The 26,048-nt window shown below is 38.3% G+C and overlaps 1 protein-coding gene across 4 annotated transcripts in view; it reads left to right on the top strand.

Moving 5' to 3' along the window:
• The window catches only part of KCNIP4 (potassium voltage-gated channel interacting protein 4), a 437,792-nt gene that overhangs the window by 391,455 nt on the left and 20,289 nt on the right, over positions 1-26,048 (top strand). For all 4 annotated transcript variants that reach the window (XM_065699756.1, XM_065699780.1, XM_065699772.1 and 1 more), the window contains one exon: positions 22,145-22,214. In XM_065699756.1, coding sequence (XP_065555828.1) covers positions 22,145-22,214 — 70 coding nt within the window. The remainder of the gene's footprint in view (positions 1-22,144; positions 22,215-26,048) is intronic.

Consider the following 26,048-nt stretch of genomic DNA (forward strand, 5'->3'; position numbering starts at 1 on the left):
TCAGATAAGTAATTTAATATACAGAATTAACTGGTGGTTTCAAGCTAATTCTGTTTATGTATTGTGCATAGCAGCCTAATGCCCTCAAAACTTCAATCCACTTACGATGTGAATATTCCCATGGCATGAGTTTCATGTGAACAAGTGAACAAAAAAAATATAAATTTGATAAAAGACTTGGAAAAATTAAGTTGGTCCAGTAGAATATTTTTTTCTGTATAAGTATTTTCTCTACACCTGCAATATTTTGTTTAATGATGAAGATAGTTAGGTATATTCTGTGCATTTTGCAGTACATGCAATAGCTTGTGCAAAACCTGAAGCATCTGAATGTTCTAAACTGGTTCAAGTTTTCTTTGTATGCACGATATTCTAGAAACACTAAATATGTTTGGTTTGTTCACTGTAATTGGAAATTACTTGATAAGAAAGGAGATACAAGAAATGCATCTCAATGTCCTAAATATTTTTTTTTTAATTTTTATAACATTTTTATGTTTACTGCTATTCTGTTTGCACAGCCTCTTATCTAGGAGTACTAAAGATGTACAGTTTCGTCTTTCACTTTTGGCTTTCAAACTTAGTTTCTATGATAATCAATGACTGGATTAGTATTTATTTAGTACAAATAGAAATGTGTCTCCTTGCATTATATTTGTGGGACAGTAAAGGCTGACAAGGAACATTGGCACTTAACTTTAAAAGAAACTAAGAAAATGGGTGATTGTCAAGAGTTTGAATACCTTTGTGATCATTCGAAAAGAGTTTGAAAGTCCATTCCATTTTCCTTGCTTCCTTACTTAAACTTTTCCACTTTTTTCAAAGCATGACAAGGAGCAAAGACAACATAATGCTCTTAGTTTAGGTCTCTGGAACACCATGTATTATGAGACACAGGATTTCATACTATGAGAAATGACACTTCAGCTTGGAACAGCTATCTCTGAGTCATCAGTGTCCCCCATCTCACAATCAATTGGATATTTTCAGTTCATTGTGATCCCATTCAGTTCCACACTGAATCCATGTGTTTGTATTGTAATGAATATGTGCAGATTCAAGATTAATATAGACCAGAATAGAGAGAAAAGACAAAACCGAGCACGAGTGACAATCACACTAGTACAAGAGTGTTTTGCCACTCACATAGGTCCTCCAAAGCTTGCTTTTGTAGATCAGGTAGCTTAGAACTTAAATATGTTTTTCATCCTTCCCATGGAGACAGCAAGGAATATTTGATTTCACCAACAGTCAGTACAATTGCTTTTCCCTCAAGATTTGACAACTGTCTGTACTTCTTGGGTTACACAGGATTTAATTTTAGCAAGAACAGGATCTTTCTAGATGCAGACTTTCTTCTGACCAAACAGAAGAGAGCCTGGAAGAAAAATATATGTCAGTTAAATGTTCCCACCTAGTTCTCTTGGCTAGCATGAAACAACACTTAAACCATTTAACCTATATCCCTCTGTGACTGAATATCAAACAGGGGATGGGGTTGCTCTAGTGGATAACACTGCATGAAATGTGGTCATTGTGCTGTAAGTTTTTATAGAGGTGATGACTGTTCTGCAAAGGCACTGTATGAATAGTAGTGTTGTGGATACAAAGAGGATGTGTATACAAACAAGCATGAGTCATGCCTCATGCATATGAATCTGCTAAATTAATAGCATAGAAATGCCAATAAAATGGGAAAAAAACAAGGAAGTTCTCAATCTTAATAGAAAATCAGATAGTAATAATAAACACTGAAAATAAACACCTTCCCATGTTAGAAAACTCCTGTGACTTGCTTAGCCTTAATAAACTCAACAATAGACAACAGCATGATGAAACTCCAAGGAGGTAAACCTAGGAGTTTGTCAACAAAATATGTCAACAGCCCGATTTCTGTGAATCTATCTTTCTCTACCTAAAGAGAGTTCCTGAAGGCATGTGTAATACACATAGCTCAAAACTCCGTTTTTTAAAAAATTGAGTTGTTATTATTTACCAGCTGTGCTTCAGATCAACTGTTTTCTCAACTTGAGATGACAGAAGAAAAAACTTAAAAGCCAAAAACAAAACCAAGAAACTTGGCAGAAATTTGTTATTTTGTTTCAAAAGCACTGGCAATTGTTTACTAGGGGCTTAGAGGGAACTTTTTCATATTTCAAACAAGGCTATGTGAAAATCTTTTAACAAACTGAGCAATAAATAACACTTATGTGCATTATATATTTCCATCAGGAGTTAGTGAGTCAGGAAACTTGGAAGTTTTCAAATAGAAGAGTGAAAATAATTTGGAGGTACAGTTTGACAGATCTAGTGTATAGTTGTCAGTCGTCACAAATTTACAGACCTTAGTGTGTTCAGCAGAGATACTTGTTTCATTTAGTCTCGCAGTTGCTGGCAAAGATTGAAATCTTCTTTTTGAAAGTTAATAATGAACTTGGTCTCTACACTTCTATTCATCTCATGACTTACTGCTGTTCTTGGAGATACTTCACGTTGTGTTCACTTGGGAAAAACTGGCATCTAGTATACCAAGGACTGTCTTTGTAGTAGTGATTATCTCTGAAAAAATGTAGATGCCAAGTCGCTAACAAGCAGCATATAGAAGGAGAACCCAGTATCTGTAATAGTCCAGAGCATCAAATACCTCTCAAGTTATTCTTTACTCTAAAAATGTCAATATTATGTTCTAGTAAAATTCTATTCCTCTGTGTGCTAGTCAGTCCTGCCTATTTGAAATGGGCAGTACCCTGTCCTGTGCACTCTCACAGGGGCTCACGGTAAGGCGTGGCATCACTCGTGCCAGGATGACGCTTGATGCATGGTATATTCCTTCTGCTCTGCCAGCCAGCTGCTCAGTGTAACTCATCTGCTAGTAGAGCTGTTTTCTACCACAGAGATTTCATGTGTGATATCTGAGGAACATAAATTTTGATGTACTAGAATATGAGCGTCAAAATATCTTCTTTGGCTACAGCCCATGCAGTTACTTTTTTGCTGCATCTGGAATAAACATTACCAAGCTTGGTACTGGAGTTATATAAATTGTTGGATTTTGGTTTCTGGGTAATAAAAGGTAACACTTGCTGCAATGCATCACTGATAATCCTGTCATTTAAAAATTTGGTGAATAGTCACCTCTTATTCCCCTTTCTCCCACTTGTCCCCTTTTCTTCATGAAGCGAGATTAATACTAACTGTACTCCTATAAACACTGCACAGCTAAAATATCAGTTGAGAAAACAGCATTCAAAAATCTCTTTACTTGTATTTCTTGCTACTGATTTTCTTACTTTTAAAGAGGTTTTATGTAAAACAATTCTGTAGTAATACTGTACTAAGTTATCTCCCTGTTGCACTGCAGTTCAGGGGCACAGAGGACACACATATTTTCAGATGGGCATCCTAAGCCTGCAAAATGAGAGAAGAGGGAGTAAATACATATTCTAGTGATACTGCCGGATGTAGCAGTTCATCTGTTTTGGTCCTGAGTACTCAAAATTTTATAGTCAAAATCTTATATGTGCTGGACTCAGGGATCTGTTCTGAATACCAGCAAATTCCAAGTAAATTTGGATTTTTGTAATTTTTTTCTTGTTTAAACTCCAGGGCAATTTAAAATCAGCAGTGTGTAAGTTTCATCAGAAAGCAGTGAAACACATCAAAAGTCCATTCTTGATTTCTACAGAATTAATTTCTGGTTAGAAATGTCTTTAGATCTATATATATGCTGAAAATAAACCCTTGTAAATCTTCAAATAAAACAGCAAATCACGAGTGACAAAGCATTAAGGTCAAGTCTTGTGCCAACTTGCATTTTCCCTTGAGTAAAAGTCTAAAATCAAGTATCTGACAGAGGCTATAATATTTAGATCAGCTGGACATTCGCACAGTTGCTCTGCACTCTGTTGTTAACTTTCAAGTAAGGGAATTTATTCAACCCAATCAATTCTGTTGTGGAATATACTTAAAGGACCTTAGATATGGTGAGGATAACAGAAGAAGTAGGAGCCAATAATTCAGAAGATGGCATGATTCAGTAAACACAGCATGAAACTACAAGTGAAAAGACCAGCCTTTTGGCTCTCTGTCTGTCTTACTGACCGGCACACACCTTTAAAAGCCTTAACTGTCACACTAAAAAGTCTTCTGGGTTGCAAAAGTGCTTTATACCAGAGCTTTGCTGCCTACATGGGCTCCACATTGACAACTGCCTAATTTAATGTCTCTGGTCTGACAGCCAAAACCTTTAGAGCATCCCCAGCTATCTGAGAGACGCTTCCCAGCCTCCTCTAACGGGCCCCGGGAACAAAGTGGGGAGCAACAGTGGGGGAGCTGGTGGCTGTGGGAAACTGAACTTTCCCAGGAGCTGAAGATAGCAAAGTTAATCCTTTGAACTTCGAAGTTCAGAAAAATGAAGGAGAGAAAAATGAACACTGAATTCCTCAGCATTAAGACTAAATGTGTGGTTTGTGGACAGCATATCTGAGTGAGACTGTCTAGCCCACCATGACCGAGCTCCGTATCTGTCAAGTGGAAATAACAGTAACCTCATGCCTGAAAAGAGCACTGACCTAGGAAGCATTCTATGTGGTATTTCTAAGAATTATTTACTTGCTCAATTTATGCATCTCTGATGCTGTAACCAGCTTCACTGTGGCCTCACAAAAAGAAGTGTCAAGAATAATTTTTTCAAGTAAACCCCCAATAGCTGGATATAGCAGTATTTATCTCTGGCACACTATCTACCAGCAATTATAGAACAGATACATGATTTTGCTTGTGATTTAAAATGTCAGCATGAAGCACTGGATCTAGGTGCACAGGAAGCATATTGTGAAGGCTACCAGATTTGGATCAATAGGGAAGAAATCTAGGTTCAATAACTAACTGCCATATTGTCCTGCTGAACAGCCCAATTAATCTCACATTCTTTTTTCACCTCTTTCCTAAGTTTTTAGGGCATAAACTCTCTGTTGGTGTTTCTCCATGCCCTGATTAATGCATCCCTGGTAAAAATTACTGTACCATAGGTGATGCATTATTATTAATAAAGTTTTAAGACCAGTAGTGTTTCTTACCTTCTGCCAGAGCAAGATGAGAAAAGAGTTACACAATATAAAACAGCAAAGAACTTTAATATGAAAGCAGATGCAAAATAAGATTCATCTTGACACCAGAGAGTAATGGAATATTTGTTTATTGGTTTTTAACTGCCTCTATAGATTCACCAATTCTAGATACTTATAACACTTAGCTTGTGAATTTATATTGTTACTCCTCCAGGCTAAAAATCCTGCCTCTTTTAAAAAAACCAGCTGCAAAAAATCATTTATTTTAATGGAACATGCCCAAATGTCATGCAGAGGTTTTTTTCCCTCTTCATGTGTTTTTCACTACAAGAGTGCCTTCTCAAGGATTCCAGAACTCTAGAAAGAAATGTAGCAAATACAGTTTTGTTCAGCTGGGTCGTCCCCCACCACATTAACTGTCTGTGATGAAAAGAGCTGAACTGTTCTTACAGTCTGCCAGACAACTGTAATTAAGCGGTAATTGGCTCCAAAATCTTCCAGTCCAGTTCCAGAGGAAGATATTACAAGGCAATACCAAAAATGTATATATTAATTTTTAACCAGTAGATAAGCAGGTACATGTCCTTGTTGCCCTATGCTGGAAAAATCTAATCCTTTTTCTGGTTTCTTCAGAATATTTTATTTCTTTACTCCTACATTAGTAAGCCAGGAAAAAGTATGCATCCCAGTCAAGACATTCCTGCCATTCAACTGGGAGCATGCCAAGCCTCTTCAGAGCTCTCAGTTGTTCAACTGAGGACCTAAACTCACTTTTTGCTGTGCAAACAAGATGCCTTTCTGCATCTGGTTATTGCATTCCACATTTAAAGTTCCTTGGAGCAGTGTTTCAAGGTACTCTGAGAATTAGTTTTCTGCTTCATTTTCCAGTGAAGACCTAATTAGGATCCTAAAATAGAAGCCCATCCCTTTTCTATTAATGTAACTGTCTCAACACTAAACAGTCCCTGAACAGGCTAGAAGGTTATGCACAGGGATCAATTATTTTTTCTGTTTCTTATTGCTAAGTAGGATAATTCTCCAGATCTGAGTCTCATATGATCCTTCAGACTTGATCAAATAACCACACTGAATATGATTTCAGTATTCAATATGCACTTCCAGTAGTGTTGAAAATAAATAAATCGTCATATAGCATCTGCTTTACTGAGCAAGAGATGTAGGACCATCCCCTGTAATGGAGCCCAAGTTATAACAGCCTTATTTTCTTATTCCATTCTCAGAAGCTGTAGTTCTAGAATGAAGACAAATTTTATGAGCCCTAAAGTTAGGTTTTGCAAGATGTGCTTATGCCCAGCAATTTCAGTTTCCATAGGGAATTATACAACTAAGAGAAATTAAAGCTCCTTCTTAGGCATAGCATGTACAATAGATAACTCTTTTTCAGATAGGTCTGATTCTCTTTTTCACTTCTTGTTATTTGTTTTAACTGGGAAATGTCTTTTGACATTTTTTTCTTTGTTTCTCTATGCTGTTCATGTTTTCACATTTCACAAAATAGGCCAGAAAATATCAACACCATTTATTTAGATTTATCCCAGTATTTAGTTCCAACGATTTGACTTATGCTACAAATTTTACATATGCTGCCAAAAGCAATGTATCGAATATCCACATATGAGACAAGGAAAGCTTCAGAATAGGCTAAAGGACATTTATGTATTTTGTTTAGGTTTGTTTTGCTGTGCTAAAAAGGTATCAGCTCATATTCCTGACCAAACTTCAAATTCCATTCTGTTCCTTTTCTCATGGCTTTAGAGAACAATGTAGAAACAATCATTTATAAGTAACAATGGTATATCTTTCTTATGGAACCTTTCACTTCTCCTTCTCAAAGGCATTTAGATTTATAGGTCAATGTATTTCCATGAAGCCCACTCTGGCCCATGAACAGCAGAGCTCTAGTGGTGAAGATATCTCCATATCATGGACCGATGCTTTAAGGAGCCCTTTGGGCAGCAGAATAAAGGAGATGGTGTGATGGGAGTGCAGGTGTGACAGGGGGGTTTTGGAACATAGAGAAGGGAGCCTGTGACTGAATGCCAGAGAGCCTCCTGGATGAGGCACGTTGCCCTCGGTGTGTTAACAGGGAGGAAATATTTATTGCCATGGACTGCATCCTTCTCACTCAGAGCAGCTTCATACACCTCATTCCCTTAACTGGTTCTGATTTTCACCACTATACTTTGTGAATCAGGTCCTATGTATTGTAATGTCAGTTTTATAAATATTTATGCAGCTAAACAATTTTGTTCTTATATTTGTGATACTTTATCCTGAGAGTAAGTGTTGCTAATAGTGGAGAAAACAAAAACCTTTTTTAAAGGATGAAAGCAAAAACCTTTGTTAAAGTATAAATGTATTACTATATAAAATATAAATAATGAGTACAATGTTTGGTTTCCAGTTTCTGACCTGCTTCCCCTTGACTTTTATGCTCTTTGCCATTTCTGCAAGCAGACAGGATTCTGTAGGAGCTGAAATTCCTTGGTGCTTTTCATCATAGTTAGCACTAAGCAAATATTGACCCGTCTGCCTTTACCACTGCACATCTTTGAAGTAAAGGAAGAACCACCACTCTGAAAAATACTGAAATAACATGAGTTAGGACACACTTTCAGGCTGAGTGTCTTTCACGTAGACGTGTGTCTCAGGAATAAAAAACTCACAGTGTTCTTACTTCATGATTAAAATGAAAATCTGATTCGGTGTCAGTACTTAGTGTTCTCATCCAGCTGGTTGACAAACAAAAAAACAGCTCAGCATTTAGACAGAATATAGTTGTTTTGTTGTTGTCTTTTTTTTACCCTGACACACTGAGGTTGCTTCATAAATATCTTGTGATAAATTCAAGCTTTCTCATTGTCAGATATGGCTATAAAATATTAGCAATTATGATGGAGCAAGCTTGCTAACCTTAAGCAGAAGGTTGTTAGAACGGTTTCCTCCTTAGTGAATCTTCTACTTTTTGAGGGTACAGGGAGCTTGCAGGGAAAGCAAAAGCACCAGCAGAACTTCTAGATTCTAACCCCCTCATGTAAGAAAATCAAAATAAAACCCCTCATGGCATTCATGTACAGAATTGACATATACTTGACTATCGCTGTTGAGGACTGGTGATGTCCTTCATTCTGCTGAAGTCAATTGCTTGAACTGTTCTAAGGGAGTGCACCTGAGAGACCAGCACTTGCCAGCAAGGAGCTATTCCTCCTCTCACCTAGAATGTCAGTTAATTTGAAGGGACATGATCAAAAGCACTCACACAGGAATGTGTGAAAGGCATCTCACACAGAATCAGTGCTCTCCTAAATACAGCTTTTCCCAAGAGGCTGAGTATTTTGTCTTTGCCAAAGTGTTTACAGCAAGCTACAATGCTCAGTATCTGAAGCATGGGTTCTGCTACATTTAGTTTAATTATAGCTCCTGCCAATTTGAGAAGTCAGGATTGCAAAATGCTCTCCTGCAGAGACAAGTAAGGCCAGAAACAGTAAGTATGTTTCAGATGCCAGGGACTCATCCATAAAGTTTGGTGTGTCAAGCTTCGGGGTGATCTTTTAAGTTCAAATCTTTAGTCATGTTGTTAGCTGTTGTTTTACTGCCCGTGCTAATAATAAACTAAAAATTACACTAGTTAGTAGGATCTTTGTTAAACAAAGAACAGCACTGATTTAAAGTGTTGCTGGCGCTTTTCCCACTGCATAGTGGAAGCAGCCAATGTGTTGATTGTTATTTACTGTGTGAAGCCGCTTATGCTGGATGTGAGCCAGTTCCTTTATTTCTGCTTGTTTTCCTCTGAAACTGCCATAGCAAGTAGAGGGTGGGAAGAGGCTTTTGTTCATTAGAGTATCTTCCAGTGGAGGCTCAAAATCGTGTACATCTTTGCTGTGCCATTTGGAAACATTATCATAACTCTCCTATGTACTAAATAGAAGAAAGAAGTTTTGTATTTTATGTGGTAGGACAAGGCTTAGAAGGAGTTTTTACATATATTTCACTAGTGGATGTCAATGGAGACTTATGCTATCAAATCCACTCGCTTCCACGATGTTCCTAGAAATACAGACTGCCACCAATAAGCTATAAAATGAGTCCACAGCTCCTGTGGTAGAAATTATAATGCAACAACCTGAGGTGTTGCCTTTGTGAACCTTTAACTGAAGTAATTCCACTGCACTTTAGATCAGGGAGGAAATATCAAAAGGAAGGGTGTCCCTTTAGACCCAGCAATTAGTGCATTCCATTTGGGAATGCCTCCTATGTTCTAGGTCCTCTTTCAAAAGCTGCTTATGCTTTACACTTGTAACTATAAATAGGCAAATTCGTAGGAAGGCTTTAGAGTAGGGACAAAGACTGAAATAACCATCCCTAACCATTTAACAAAAAAACACTTTCCTTTCTCATTACTCTGTCTTTCATGCCATACAGCTTCTACAAGGAAGAGAAAATATTTCTTCACCTCTGTTTCTAGCTTTCAAGGCTCACAAGTATATTCAAGTATATAAGACTACAGTATGTTATGTTCTAATCTATAAAGCTTAATTCTGCAATAATTGAGAACAAAATAGTAAGCTGTTTTAGGAAGAAATTTTGGGCCTCTTGAAGTCATCAAATAAATCTGGTCTGAGATACACCTTTGGTCAGCATATTTCATAATTCATTACTGTTTGATTACAGCATCTTTCTATATGTAAACTAAGAACTCTTTCAATACAGAAAAGATGCTGTGAAATCTTCTTTTTTATAGCCCACTCCTGAGAAAACTAAAATGAGAAACCCATCTTTTACCCATCTCTTCCAGTGCAGCCTGCTTCTGCTCATCTTCCCATCTCTGAATATTTCTCAGTAATTAACAGCAGTTCCTTCAACAGCATTGCAGAAGAAAGGCAGGTAAGTTCTGGACTCGTTCCATTATATCATTGGCCTGGCCAGACCCCAAAATGATAGGTGTAAATATAGAATAAAACCAATTGTCATCCTTTGTGAGTAGTTTGAGACACTGTCCTGCCAATCACCCTTCCAGTCCTTTGACAAACTGGCTTTTATAGCAGGCAAACAGCAAAGCTCAAGAGGAACACAGAGGTGAGGGAATAATATAATTGCCTGATCAAAAGAGCCGAAGCAGGTATCTCTTCTGTAGTCACTGCGATTATCTTCTACATGCACTGATTTCCTAAGAACCCTCAAAGCTCCCATTTGATGTGTTGAGGTTTTGAATGATATGTCTAGACAAAGGAAATTGAATGTTTCTATTATTCATCTAGTTTCAAAAAGAGGTGTTAAAAAGCAGGAGCCCAAATACTGACAATACAGGATTCTAGAAGTTGCCAGTTCAAAGAAGCTCTTCAGAGAAATGACTGTCTATAATACATTACAAAGACACAGGGTTGTTTTATTTTTTCTCTTTTAATTCATAGGAGAAATAACCCCTTGAAACTTTACCAGCATCTAATGGACAATACTTATAGTTCAATCTCTGTGAATTCATTGTCCTCTTGGGGGAATCTAACTGTGGCAGAAAAGCAGCTGCTTTCCTCTCCCCATATCTTCTTCTGTTATTTCTTCTTCTAGAAGTATTTAGAGCAAATGAAAAGAAAAATGAAAAGGAGTATAAATATGTTTGGCATCTTTTTTCTTAATCTGTATTAATGAGTAAAGGAAAAGATCTTTTGAACTATCTAACTATTCCCAAGTTAGTTTTCCCAGTCTTAATTTCCAGTGCTTTGTTCAGCCACATTTCAAATATTTCAAGAGAGACGGTTTCTCTGAGTTAGTGTTTTTGAGGCTGCTTCACAGGCTAGCTAGCCTAGTGCATGGCATCTTCTTTAAGCACATGTTTTCATGTATTTTTCAGACTACATTAGCTTTTCCTTTAATGACATCAAAACCTTCTTTCCCCCAGAAACCTCATTTTGCTTATATTATCTACCTTGAAGTCCTGCTAAAATAATTTTGCTTTTATTAGCTGCTGCTGTTTTTAACCCTGCTCTTCATGTTTCTCCTACATTGACCAATAATGTGACCTGAACTCCAGCAGTGCCACCCATTCCCTTTTCTGATATGTGGTCTGCCTTTTTATAGAAAAAAAAAAAACCAAAACAAAGAGCACAAAAATGAGCCCTGAATTCTAAAAGTACTTTCAGGACAAAAAGTTCATCACACTAGTAATCACTTAAAAATAAAAAGGCAATGAAATCTATTCCTGATGAATATATCAAAGATAAGTAGATTTATACTTCCTACAAGGAAGTTAGTTACAAAATTACAAATTTATTTGTTTAATTTACAATAAATTGCAAACATTTCTTCTCAGCATGCAGCTCTAAAGTTGGTTAAAACTTGATCTTAGCCCTTTTGGTATTTGGTAAATACATTCAAAATGGTAACATAGTAAATACATTAAAAATGTATTTACCAAATACCAACATATATATAAAGGTATTCCAAATAAAATCAATACAATAGTGATGAATTAATGTGCTGAATTATATAAATGTATTAAATCAAATAAATGAAATCATTACATTTCTTAGGGGAAAATGTCGGGCAAGATTCAACAGCATGAGAGAGAAGAGGCTGTTGCCATGCTCCCAGATCCACCAGAAGAGAGGCTGAAGATGTGATCAGGTCCTGCAGATAGTTAACTTTGTTCTTCAGTAATTTCAAAAGATTACTTACATATTTATAGCTGAGCACTTGCTGGGATGGGCATGTCAAGTGCTCAAGGACTCACTTTTGCTCCTCTTGCAGATACCACTCATGGTGGAGATAGAGTCATGTTTATAGAACTGACTTCAAACATGGCTGAAAAGTTGTTGGAAGTACAACATGGTTTAACAAATACTTACCCAAAGGCAGCTTTTTATAGCAGAAACAAATTTTTTTCTTTTCTTTCCCTCCCCCTTTTCCACTCTCCCCCCTCCCTCCCCCCCCCCCCCCCCCCCCCCAGTCTTCCTCTGGGAACAGCGTCTGGCTATGGGTGTTCTTTTCCTCATTTCTTTTTTGGTCTTAGTCTGAAAACTGCATCCCTGTTAGGAGGCAGGACTAACTTGAACCCCATTAAATCAGCTGAGATCATACCCTTTTATCTCCAGTGGAGGTAAAACTGTAGTGAATGAGAAATTCTAGGCCCTACTTTCTTTCCTGTAACAGCCTTATATTGTTTTGTTTTCATACATAATACAATAGAACTTGCTTTTCATTATTGATCCTGCCCCTCTACTCTGCTCTCATGACATGAGACCTCACCTGGAGTATTGTGTGCAGTTCTGGTGTCCTCAACATAAAAAGGACATGGAACTGTTGGAACAAGTCCAGAGGAGGGCCACGAGGATGATCAGGGGACTGGAGCACCTCCCGTATGAAGATAGGCTGAGAAAGTTGGGGCTGTTCAGCCTGAAGAAGAGAAGGCTGCGTGGAGACCTCATAGCAGCCTTCCAGTATCTGAAGGGGGCCTATAGGGATGCTGGGCAGGGACTCTTCATTAGGGACTGTAGTGATAGGCCAAGGGGTAACGGGTTAAAGCTTCAACAGGGGAAGTTCAGGTTGGATATAAGGAAAAAATTCTTTCCTGTTAGGGTGGTGAGGCACTGGAATGGGCTGCCCAAGGAAGTTGCAAATGATCTATCCCTGGCAGTGTTCAAGGCCAGGTTGGACAGAGCCTTGGGTGGCATGGTTTAGTGTGAGGTGTCCCTGCCCATGTGTCGTGGTTTAAACCCAACCACAAAAACTTGTTCACTCACTCCCCCCCGCCTTTCTTTGTCTCCCTCTTTCTTTCCTTCCCTCCCCCCCTTCCCTCCCCGCTCCCAGAGGGATGGGGAGGAGAATCAGGAGAATGTAACTCCCAGGGGTTGAGATAAGAACAGCCCAGTAACTAAGGTATAACACAAATCACTGCTGCTACCACCAGTGGTAATATTGCTAAGAGAAAATAACAAGAGAATACAATACCACCGCCGAACCAGTTTGACCCCCATGAAGAGAGACCATGCCCTTCCGGGTAACTCCCAGTTACCCCCCTGGGCATGACGTGCTGTGGTATGGAATACCTCTGGCTAGTTTGGGTCAGGTGTCCTGTCTCTGCTTCCTCCCGGTCTCCCCTCGTCCCCAGCAGAGCATGAGACTCACAAAGTCCTTGGCCAGAATAAACATTACTTAGCAACAATTGAAAACAATCGGTGTTATCAGCTCTCTGCCCAGGCTGGAAGTCAAAACACAGCTTGCACCAGTTACTAAGAAGGAGCAAAACGGCTCCTGGTAACCCCAGGACACCATGGCAGGGGGGTTGGAACTATATGATCTTAAGGTCCTATCCAAACATAACTATTCTATGATTCTATATGTATTCACAGTAGACACACACACATAGAGCACATGTATGCATAATATATATATACCTGTATACATAGCCAGCAGCACAATTCACAGTTGCACAGAGCAGTCACATAAGCACAGGCAGCACCAACAGCCTTCTCCGAGTCTGAGCAGGATGGAGGTCTACAAATGAGAATACACACATATATATACACACATAGATACTGTGCATAAGAGCCCTTGAGGCTGTAGCCCCACTGCAGTTGCTGGTACAGACCATCTCACGTGCACACACAAATCTGGCCAGGATTCCCTGGGTCCCAGGAGCCAACCCCACCATGGTGTCATAGTTAGAGACCCACTCACATCCTGGGTCCCAGGTCACATCACCTGCTCACCAGCTCATCCAGCTTGCTGTTTTCTAGCACTCACACCCCTGCACATGCTCCAGTTATTGCCCCAGGGATACATGGGCCCTCCAACCCATGGTCTGACCTCAGCTTCTGCATCCACACCCCTGTACACACTCATGCACACACAGAAAGGAAAGCCACTGCCCAGGGAATTGTTGGAAAGGAGCTTGAGAAGATAGGACAGACTGCCCTGGTCAGGCACAGGGCATGGCCAGATAAGCAAACTGACCAGCTAACCGTGTACATATCGACAGGACTTTTTATCCCCTTACACCGATATTTTCCTACACTTGTTCCTCCCCAAATCACCTAAATCCCTCCCTTTCCCCAACTCCTCTTTGCCACTAAACATCCCATAATAAGACCTGTGCAATCCCCAAATGCTCTTCCCCTGCGTGCTGGAATGTGTCCATCACCTTGAAGCAGCAGCCCTCTTCAGTCCAAGCATTCACTCATCTTGGTGCCCTGACACTGGGGCTGAGGCTTTCCTGGGACAGCGCCAGGGTGTGGGTTCCTGCGTACCTTTGTACCTCTGTGCTCCTCTGGGCTTGTGGAGCAGGGCATTTGATGGTCTGGTGGTTCCTGTGATGTCCTGGAAGCAGCTACGGCAGGGTGTTAGTTGGGCTCCCCAAGCTGCCATTGTCTCTTTGTGCTCCTCTGTGGGTGCACAGACAAGTTTTTACCACATAACCTAACAAAAGCCAGCATTCAGCCAGGAGCAGCATGCTTATAAAATATAAACAGTTTTATTAAGTATAAATAAAATATAAACAAGTTTAGTCTAGAAGTATATTAGCTTGTAGTTGCGTTTTCTACTCTGCTTGAAGTATATTCACTGGCCTTCAGACATGACTAAATCATTTTATACCATGTCAGCTGGATATTAGCTAAATTTCAAAGCCGTAAGGCATAATAAAACTCTAAAAAGCCAATTCCTGCGTTGGTCCTGGAAGAAAAAAAGGCGCAGCAGCCACTGAATTCTCTTCTTCCTGTGTCTGCAAGCTGTAAGATTTTTAGACAAATTTAGGGTATAAACTTCTAACTAACATTTTTGCATGTCCTATGTCAGGACATTATCCGCTACCATTAAGTATTTGCGATAAAACACATTTTGATTAATAGCATACATACTGATTTACATCATCTTCTAATAGGTTTTTTTTTTTAATGTCCAAATATGTAATTTTTCAATATTGCATCTGCTTGCCAGATTAGTATCACCCCTTTCTTGTAGCCCAGAAATGTAGCAGTTGCTGAAAGAGCATTGGGTTTTCCTGTTTGCCATAAGAATTTACCATATCGGTGTATCATGTTGCTATCACTTGTGCTGGAAATCCTGAATTTCACCTCTTTTTTTTCCCAGGAAAGGGTTCTCTCTCTGCATCCTTTGGCTTCTGTTACAGAAACAGCACAAGGCAAGATCTGACACAAAGCGAAAATGCAGAAGAATATTAGGAAAGAGAAATCTTTCATTCTTTTCACAAAAGGTGCCAGTTCTTAAAAGTGAGCTGAGATTTTACATCTGTCTGACTGGAGATTTGCATCTATCTGATGCCTTCTTGGTGTGACCTTGGATTGTTATGTCTGAAAAATTGCGTAATATTTGGTGATAGCCTAATAAAGGGTTACTTGTGATGGAGCTTCTGAAAGGAAAGATTAGGATCTGGAAAAGATTTTGAGATGTGGGGATTCAGAGAGGGGCTCTTAAAATGGTTTCTTCAAAGAACTAGGAAAGAGAGACTATGTGAAACAGGGCTTGGTGCTCTATTGCAAAGATAAAGGGAAAAGGCAGGCGGAAATAAAGCATCAGCCAGAGGAACTAAGAAGAAGCTCTGGGGAGAGCTCTCCTTGCAGAGTGGAGGGAAATGAATGTGGAAATTACAAGATCCATCCTTCCGCACAACCAAGCCAAGTGGATTAGCAAATCTGGGAAAAAGAGCTTGGGCCACCTTGTGTTGGAGGTGAACTGGGATATTACATTAAACAGCAGGCACTCAAAGAAGGTATTTAAAACAAGCTGTTGTGAATTTGCAGCTGTAGGAAGGAAAGTTGATTTCCTCAGAAATCTTGACAATGAAATTGCTATCACCATGCTATTGTTGCTCTTTGGCTTTTATGTCACTTCCAGTTTTTGGGTTTATTTTGCAACTTTAACTTTTTTTCAGTATAACTTCACCACCGCTAATCAACCAGTTATTCCAATTAAACATGAGATATGCATTTTTAATGACCCAGCAGCTTAATCTTAGCAGCACTTAGAATCATATTTGTCATTTCAACAAACTCAAACCATTTTTTTTTATGTGATACTGTTTGTTTGAGAGAACTTTTTCTGTTTGTCTCTGATCCTCCCACCCTCACCCTTCTGCTTTCGTAACTACTTACCTTCCTGGTTCCCATCAGCCTATGGCTACAGAGCCATTACTTGAGCAGTAACACTGAGAAAAAGAATACTGGCAAAACCTAGGGAGGCTACCGAGCATCTGAGATTAATATTTAGGTTTTGAAAGTGGCAGTTGGTAAGATTTGTAAGTTTTGTTGTTTTGGATCAAGTGTCATATCTACAAAAAATATCTGCTTGGCTCAACAATTGCAGTAAAATGTCTGATCAATGCTGTTCTTGGCAAAAGTCTTCAGGTGGATGTCATGTGAATGTCATAGAAACATAGAATAGTTAGGATTGGAAAGGACCGTAAAATCATCTAGTTCCAACACCCCTCCCGTGTCAATGTGTCAGCTTAAGTGTCAGAGCAAAAAGGGGTCCTTTTAGCGTGAGATTCATCTGGTGTTTCTGCTTCTTCCAAGGCATGAGATCATGTTAGACATGTTTCACCTAAGCCTTTATGTTTTCTATCATTGGAGGGGCTGCTAGTACCTGTTTCTTATGTCTGCTGCTTTTGACACATTTTATTTTGGAGGAGGATCAAAATAGGAGTAATCTGTGAGCTGGGTATCCCTGGGCTTGTTCCAGATATTTTATATAGTGCTTAAATACTTTAGCAATTGGATTTTTAGATCACCTGAGTTCCCTTGCAATTAAATTTTCTATAAGCTTAGAAAAAACACTGTACATTTCAAGTATAAACTTTGCTGATATAATACATTCCTGTAGCCACACTAAAAATGCTTCTGTCAGATAACACATTGACTAATGGATTGCTGATAATTTTTCTGAGTAATTTTATTACAAAGCCACTGATATTTTGCCATGGGAGGGCAATATAGGCTAAACGCACATCAATGTGCACTGATTAAACAGCAAATACATGTGGATTTTTTTCTGAATAAAACTAGATGTTTGGTCCAAAACCACTAGCGGGGTAAATTAATTTGTATTGCAACCCATGTGAATTGCACAACTATAATTTCAATCACATACATCAGAATGAACATTAAATACAGTGAACTTCAATCAACCTTCGGTATGTAGCTTTGAAAGTAGGAGGTGCATAAAACTACATAATCCTTAAAAGCATTGAAGACTGAAAAAATCACAAGCTTCAGAACCTATTGTCTCAAGTCCCTAACTCACACTCTTCTGCCCGGTCAGTATGTTCCTGCTCATAATGGCAAATTATCAAAATCCACTTGTCAAAGCCTCTCCTCTCATCCCTTAGAAAAGCTCTGCCACGTACATAGACAACTTTCCAAGGCTGTTGGCTGTGTTTCCAAGGCAGCACAGACTTCCACTGAAATTAAGAGTTGTCTGAAGCATCACTACACTTCAGGTTACCAAGAAGAGTTCAAAAAGTTTTCCTGGTGTCTAATGTGAGCTGACAAACTTCAGACTGTGGCCACCAAACTTTAAGTTGTCTGTCTCTACTAAGAGTTTTGTTCCTTAATCTCTGTCACTGCCCTTAAGATGGGCTGCTAACTAGCTCAGACCTTAACAATGGCCTAAACTAAAGAAGCCAAGCTCTCTCTCTCTTGGTCCTCATTAGCTATGTGTTCTCATCCCTAGTAGTCTTCATGGCCTTCTGCTGAACCCTCTTCAGTTCTTCCACATCCTTGGAGGGGCCCCAGGACTGTCCCAAGTAGAGAGAGAGAGAATACCTCCCTCAGCCTGCTGGCCTTGGACCAATAGGTGGTTTATATTATTTGTAGTGAGAATCCTTTGATGGCTCATATGCTGCTTGACATCAGCTGTAACCCCACAGAGCTGCCATTCAGCGGGGGCAAAGGATGATTTGTTCCCAGGCACAGAACATTGTGATTCTTGTTGAGCTTTGTAAGGTGCCTATTGGCCCAGAATTCATTATTAATTTGACTTATTTATGTTATTAGATCAGGCCATTTGTTAAATTTTCATGTTGTTTTGATCAAAACACTATTATACGCAGATGAAAAATTTTGCACTGGGCTGGACTATGAAAAGCCACTGTGAGTTTATGTTGTGGGATTTTTGGTAGAATTAGCTTGAAAGTATCTGCATGCTATTTCAAAATTACATATGTGTTCTTCCATCAAGTTTTGTGTTTATGGAACATTTAAATTTTTGGTCAAAATAGAAGTCCATGCAAAAAGAGAAAATATTATCAGTTAGAAATAATGAAATCAATGGACATGAACATAAATCTAAAATAAACAGAATGAAAACTGACAGCAGATAAAGCATGGGATGAAGAATCTGTCATGCAAAAGCATATAAATATATTTTAAATTGCCAAAGCTCTTAATACGGCTTTATCTATCATACAAGATTGTTTGTTATACAGACAAAAGTCTGAGCTTTGAGTTTGTTTCTCCATTCTCTTTCCTACATTTCACTATTTCTCCTTTTTTGTCTTTTGGGGTTTGTATTTTGTCTAAAAAGTGTGTTGATTAGGTGGTAAAGAAGAATCCACTCACTGCAGTATTCTTAGGGATATTGAAAAAAAGACAGCTTAGACAGCATGAAGCTTGTAAATAATTTACAGGTTTGGAGTGGTTCGTAAGACCATGTGCTGGAGGTGTAATCTCCCAGCAGTAGAACTGCAAGCGAGAAAGATCAAAAGGCAGAATCATATTTATTATTCTCTGTCTCTTCTTTCTGTCAGTTTGTATTCTTTTTAAAGGAGTGAGCACCGGACTCAGGAAAAAGAGCTCAAGATGAAATTTCCCTCTTTTTATTCTCCAGAAGGAAAACATAATACATTATTAATGCAATTTTAAAAGACTGTCAAACAAAAATTTTCTGTAACAAAATAAATTATATACAGCTGGAGGAAAAGAGAATCTATGAAATGGTTTAAATAAGGCTCACATTTTTCTTTCAAACAATTTAATTATTTTCCTCTCTTTTGTAAGAGTTTAATGAAAGGTTAGAAAGATTTTTTTCATTATAGTGGGTAGAATGGACAAAGTCAGCAATAACTTGACATAAAGCCATGGAGCATACTTTACAATTACAGTATTAAATCTCTTTCATGGAATTAGAGAAATCTCCTGATAAACACAATAAAGCCAGATTTATGAGTCATGAAAACAGCAGTCTTGGACGTAAATGATGCTGGCTACATATATATATATATGTTTAGACTTAAATTATTTAAAAGCAGAAGTGTTCACTGTCTTGTAGTCTCAAAGGAAAGATCCAAGCTAAAGAAAGATTTTAACTGGTATTTCTGATAAGAGTAATTAGCCAGCATCACATATTTTTAATGAATGTCCTTAAGATACGATTACTACAGACCTCCAAGAATGGAAAAGATATGGTGCTACTGGCAATGATGTCATAAAGAGCAGAGGAAAATACAAACGGTCAATCTAGGTAAATTCAAGAGGTCATTCCTGCCTCTACTTAATGCGTAATTCTGTGAAATAAGGTTGCCTTTTCAAGCAACGTTTCTTTCAAACAGTGACAGAAAAAGGTATTACCTTTAAATGAGGTATGTATATCACGTATTTCTCTAAAATTAGGCCGCTAACTCATTTTGAACTAACAAAGAATAAATCAGACAATTTTTTCCAGAGTACCCTTAATTCTCCTCTAGTATCACAACATTTAAATGCAGTTGGGAAATGGGACTCTGATTCTTCACAGCTTCGGACTAAGGACTGGCACAGATGGAGTTTGTGGCATTTCCTGTAAAAAAGGGAATTGCACTCTATGCAAAATGAGCATATTTTGAATATCTTTCTTATCCAAGGAAAAGTTAGAAAAATTGCTGTACATGTTAATGAGCCACAGAGTTAGATGGACATAGGAGCACATCTTGTCATTCGTTATTTGTTAAGCTTCACTATTTAAAAAAAAAAACACACACACAAAAAAAAAAAAAAAACAAAACAGGAAAATCTGAATTGTAGAAATTCAAATATATAGAGGGATTTTGTTTTGGTTTTCTTTTTTAGTTCACTCAAAATATGCCTAGCTTTTTGTCTGAAAAGATACTGCATATAGAGCAGAAAAGGAGCCACAGCAGTTTTTTCTAGATTTTAAAATACTGCATTGTCCTTTCACACTCCCACCCATCTTGGGGAGAAGGCTGCCTTATTCTTCCTGGGGCAAGTCTGGGAATGGTGTAGACTGCATACCAATGTATGCTTGGAATTTATGAAATACTTTTGTCAAATTTTCAACGCTGAATAACATTTTATCAACGAGTACCTGAACAGTTCTCTGATGTTTTCTTTATTGTGCTTCAAATACAAGTAAAACCACTGCTCTTTTGCATGCGCTTATATAACACCAGAAGGCTTCACATAAAAGGACAAGCTAGTAAACATGCTGGGGACCACAAAAACGGTATACCGTCTGACTACAGTCTTTTTGGGAAGTAGAGAGAGATGTTTTAGAATGTCCTCACAACCAAATACATGACAGGCAGGGAGATACCGCCTCACCTAATGGATTCCTCCTTTCCTGACGAAGGGCAGAGATGCTACATTAATTTTCCTGTTCCTCCCATTCCCTGAAGGCTTTGGTTTGAAAGGTAATGTGGCCCTGTGGTCAGTATATACCTTGTCTTACAGAGACGTGTGCTCTAAGTCTAATCAGTGACAGGCTTTGTGGCCAGGAACAAATTTCATACTTCTGTCTCTATGACATCTGTTTTACATCTGTTTTACATCTGTACTGATCAAACAGAATTGTTTCTTACCCCATGCTTGCATGTGCTTAGTTATGGTGGAGAGCTGATTTTGGCTGAGGATAGGTGACATAAATCAAAATAATCCTAGATCTACAGATCTGATATGCATTTTTCAGGCACTGCATTTGTCTCTCTGTTAGCAAGATTACACCGTTTGTTTCTTAGCAGAAGCTGTCATAACTAGGAATATCTCAGTGTTCCTTATTTGAGCTAATAAAAATATCATCTGCTGTCACAGGAAAATCCGTTGTTACACTGGTAAAAGATCTTGCACTGTTCATTACCTTCATTTAAAGCTATTTCCTTTCTCCAGTTTAGGACTAGGAGTACAGTAAGTTTGAGCCATCACTCCACATAGCATAGCAATAGACAAAAATAAATATATAAATCTTAGTACTTAATTTGTCTTTTTTTATTTACTTTTGTTTCTAGAAATACTTTCCTTTTAAAGAGCTTGAGAAGCTTTTTTCACCCTCTGTGTTAAAGGAATAAATACAAAAGGGAATTAAGTGCATTGCCTGAGTCATCTGCTCAGTCTGACAAATTCAAGACTAGAAGTTGTCTGTCTGGCCTTTGATGTTTATGTGTGACTTAGTAAACAAAATAGTATTCCTTCTGCTTTTCCTGCCTCTTTACATAAGTAATTCTTTTAAACTCACTGGTCTAATCCTCTTTTCTTCCCCTTTACTTCCTTTCTTTTTCTTTGTAATAACTCTGCTCTGACACTTTATTCTTTCTTACATATTGCAGCTTATGAAAAATATATAAAGAGGCAGAAGGATCTGCAAGGCTTGAATAGAATCTTCTGTTGCAAGGTCTTTTGAATTCATTGAGTATAACTGTTCCAGTATAATATGACTGCATGATATATTAGTACTCCTAACTGCAAATGCAATTTACATTCATGCTTGGTTTCCATACCACACAAATGCTGCTGGCAGCTGCAGGAGCAACCACCCATGTCCCACAGCAACACCAATAACTCCATGCACTGCAGCAGAATGGTTGCTGCTCACATCTAACTCAGGTCTCAACACCGAAGTTGAGTTATATGGCACAGAAGAAATATTTGCTCCATGGGAACTTTTTAGGAAGATGCTTCAAAGTGATAAACATTTAATGCATTAATATTTGGTTGAGAGTGCAAAATCGGACATGTTAAACTCTCAGTTACATTCATGTTCTGTAGAGTCTCATGAACACATAATTTGACTGGACCAGATTGGATGCTATTCATTTCTTGTCTTTCACTTTTTTTCAGGAATGCCCCAGTGGTGTTGTCAATGAAGAAACCTTCAAAGAGATTTACTCTCAGTTCTTTCCACAGGGAGGTGAGTGCATGTAATTAGTACTACAGTGAACAAAGAGCTTTGTTTGTTAGTTCCCAAGTCTGACAAAAGACCCATTGCTACAATTGACAAGGTTGCTGTCTCAAGCTCTATCTGAATTCAAGGGATGATTTCTTGATGAATGGTCACATTTTAACGTATATATTTCTGAATGAAATGCAATGATACCTACAAGCAGTCAGTCTTCTATTATGAAGTTGCTAGCTGTGTTTGGGTACCTTTGAAAACCAGGTTTCTCCAAGCAGATTATTTCTTTTTAAAATTTCTACACAGCCTTCCTCATTCTGTTTTATTCCACAAAATCTTTCATTCACAGTAGGAATGAAAACTCTAGGAGGCACTACAGGTACCCTCTAATATTAATGGACGAACCCCTTTGACTTCTATGTGATTTCTCTACTTATATGAGGGCTTTTTTTCTTTGCTAACCTTAATTTCAATTAATCAACTCCCAGGAGTTTCATTGCTTTCTTTCTCTTTATTACCTTTTAGTGCAATGAAGAGAATACAAAAATGTGTAACACTTTTTTGTCCTAAACCTTGGATTTTCTTTCAATTTGAATTGTTTTCCTCTCTTCCCTTTCTCTTGTTTTTATCATTCAATACTCCCTCTTCATATTCTCCTACAGCACTTCAGTGCTGCCTCTTCATCTTCTCCCACAGCTCTTGAGATTTGCATGTTTCCCTGGGACTGTTCATAGCTCTTTCTGTTCATTTGTATTTTAAAAACCCACACACTTAATTGGTACGAACAAAACATGTAGCAATTGGTTTTATTTTGAATGAAGACTCAGAAGGTAAAGAGTAGCATTCAGTATGGATTACCATCACTGAAATCCTTACTAAGTAGGCACACTCAATAGGGAAGAACAAAAGGCTAGAAGAGTTGACCTGCCTACTGATTGTTTCTGTATCTAAGCTTTTAAATCAAGCTAACAATTACAGCTTCAGGTATTATATTTTTTTAGTTACCCTGGCTAATAAAAAGAATTCATTGCATGTGACTACACCTTTACTACACTTTAATAATATTTCCTATTATAACACTCAAAATTGTTTATGGGCAAAGAGAAGGCACATCTTTTCTAAAAGTAGATCTAAAACGTATTGTGAGGATAAATGTAATCTGAAAAGCCTAATCTTTATTAGTCTAGACCTAATTGTTACAGAAAGAATATTAATGTAGTTGAAGTTGACAGATACTCAATTCTTAGTTTCTACCCCTTTTCCTGGTGCTAATGCCCACCCTTCCACTGCTCCTTTGGGCCTTTAGGGCAGTGGCATCATGTGGAGGAGAAGGTGGCGACTGCAGTGGACTGTCGGCATCTGGAGTACTTCCCCAGGAGGAATAGGATGTTCATGTTGGTGCTTTCAACTTCCTCACTTAGGATTTACCTGGGGTCATTTCTACATGCTTGCTAACATGTTTTTAAGCCTTTATATTTCTCCATTTGTTTGCAGATCCACATTACACCCAAGTCTGAATATAGGTGGTGACTTTTTACATGTGTTAGATACTATTTCTTTTCATTGCTACCCCTAAAACCAGTTTCGTCTAGCTCCATACCCACGTTTCTTTAACTGACCTTGAGTGAGTTGTTTGTAGCTGTGGCATCCCTACTGGCAGTCTTCGTCCTGAGCCCTCTCATAACACACCTGCTCTCCTCTGTGCTAAATCCCATCTCTCAGCTGCTCAAGGTCTGTGTTGGTGTATGGGGCAAAATGTTCTTCTCTCCACTGCATCATTATGTTAGTCATGAATACCTGCTTCTACATAAAATAACTGCCTGTTACTGTTACATGTGTAAAGCTGTAGTTGCACCACAGAACTAAAATCAATGAGCCTAAGAAACCTGATCAATTTGAGAGATTGCTGTCACAGCTAACCCACAGGAAACATGTCTGCAAGCTGATGAGCCTCTGTCCTGGGGCACGCATCCTATAAAGCTTGTGGCTTCTTATTAGCAATGGCAATACACGGTTACACGGTTCATTGGAGTTTCAGAAATGCCATTAATCTCTTTGCAACAAGGGAGCTACACTTTCCTAAAAATAAAACAAAAAAGGGAAAAATAAAAACCTATTTCTTCTTGCTTCATTTAACTTCAGTAAAATACAGTGAAAAGTTAGATTTTTAGCAGGGTAGACAAGTACCAAATACAGATAATTCACTCATCAACAATATGCTGTTCTGCACTCATAATAGCATTTTTAGCTTTCATAATAAAGCATTTTCAGAGATCTCAATGAAGAGTCCTGGGAAGTGACACTCAAAAGTTGTCCCCCCTCCTCCATGGCCTCCACACAAGGTCATGCAGCCCTAGTGGTACGAAGAGACAGCACAAACAGGTGTGAAAACCTAATGTAGTTTTCCTCAAAATTTCAGGAAAAATATTCAGTGCAAACAGAAGAAGAGCTCAGTCTTCTTGGAAGAGTGACAGCTCACATCGGTAATACTTTAATTTCTGTGCACCCATGAAGACTGGATCTGTTTTGTGCAGGTTTTGTGCTGTTTTGTAGGTGCCTGTGTTGGCTTTGCCATTTTCTGAGAGGTATGGGAGCCAAAGGCTATTCTTTGTTCCTCGCATTAGCCAAGGTATATTCAAAGCCCAATTAATTGTCTTTATTTGCATATCCCTGCATGCTAACAACAGGGTGAGATCATCATACTTAAGTGTCTAGTTAAGCAGACAGACTGGATACCAAATGCCTGTGTAATGCCAAACCAGATACAATATGATGTGTCATTGTAACAACTCATATCTGAGCAAACAGAATTATGTTGTGTAAGATTTTAAGCTTCAGGGTGAAAAGCCACCAGAAATTAATTTTCCAACGACAACCAGCAAATCACTTCATCAAGCAACTTTCAAGACTATCTAGGACAAAGTACAGGACGAATAGAAAGAACAACCGCAACAAAGGAGATTACACCGGATTGCAGTAAAAGCAGAAGTAGATTTGTAAAGAGCTTTCCATGACAGAAAGGCACTCCAGTAATTTCTTTTTACAAACCCATTGCCATACAGGTGAATGAATAGGCCCCCTGCATTCATGCAGTGGATTGCTGCCGTATAACTTCGGATTTGTTCTTCGGCTGGGCGAGTTGTAGATAAGAATCCACACACTGACTAATTATTGCACTCCTCCTTCATGTTATGAACAGAACAGATTATGTTCAGGGTTTTACAAGACCTAGTCTTGTATGTATAATGACTAGCATTTTTTCTCTGATGTTTAAAATGATTTAATAGTGTATTTCAAAGGAAATCTGCTTCAATATCTGTTCCTGTCTCAACCTGTCAAAATATCAATTTAGCCCACTAGTTATGATATCACATCCCTACAAAGAAAACATATTTTATTTAGAAAGTCAAGTTTTTGTCTAACATGATTAATGTTCAAGATTTAGTGGGGTGGGGGCAGAAGGGAATGACATTAAGGAGCTCTAATTAAAGACTAGCGTACATCATACTGCTGTGTTTTTCGAGGTAAAATTTCAGACCAGAATTACCTGAACAAAGCCTGAAAAATATCTCTTTTTATATTTTAAAAAGGGGTTACTAGAAAGAAAAGATTCTTCAACTGGGGATTTTTTTTCATATACTGTCATACAAGAAAGGGCGTATATTATATCACGTATGGGCAACAAACAGAAAAAAATCTTTGTGGTAACCTATGTGTTTTCTGTAAATCTACAGAAAATAATTAGGAATATTCCACGTGTTTCTAAGAAATAAATACTAAGAGACTGGGAAGCTATTTAAAATTCAGTTTAAAGTAATTATGCCACTGTAATATGCATTTTCCCTAAGG

This window comes from Lathamus discolor, chromosome 1 (genome assembly GCF_037157495.1).
Source record: "Lathamus discolor isolate bLatDis1 chromosome 1, bLatDis1.hap1, whole genome shotgun sequence".
In the NCBI taxonomy this organism is placed as follows: domain Eukaryota; kingdom Metazoa; phylum Chordata; class Aves; order Psittaciformes; family Psittacidae; genus Lathamus; species Lathamus discolor.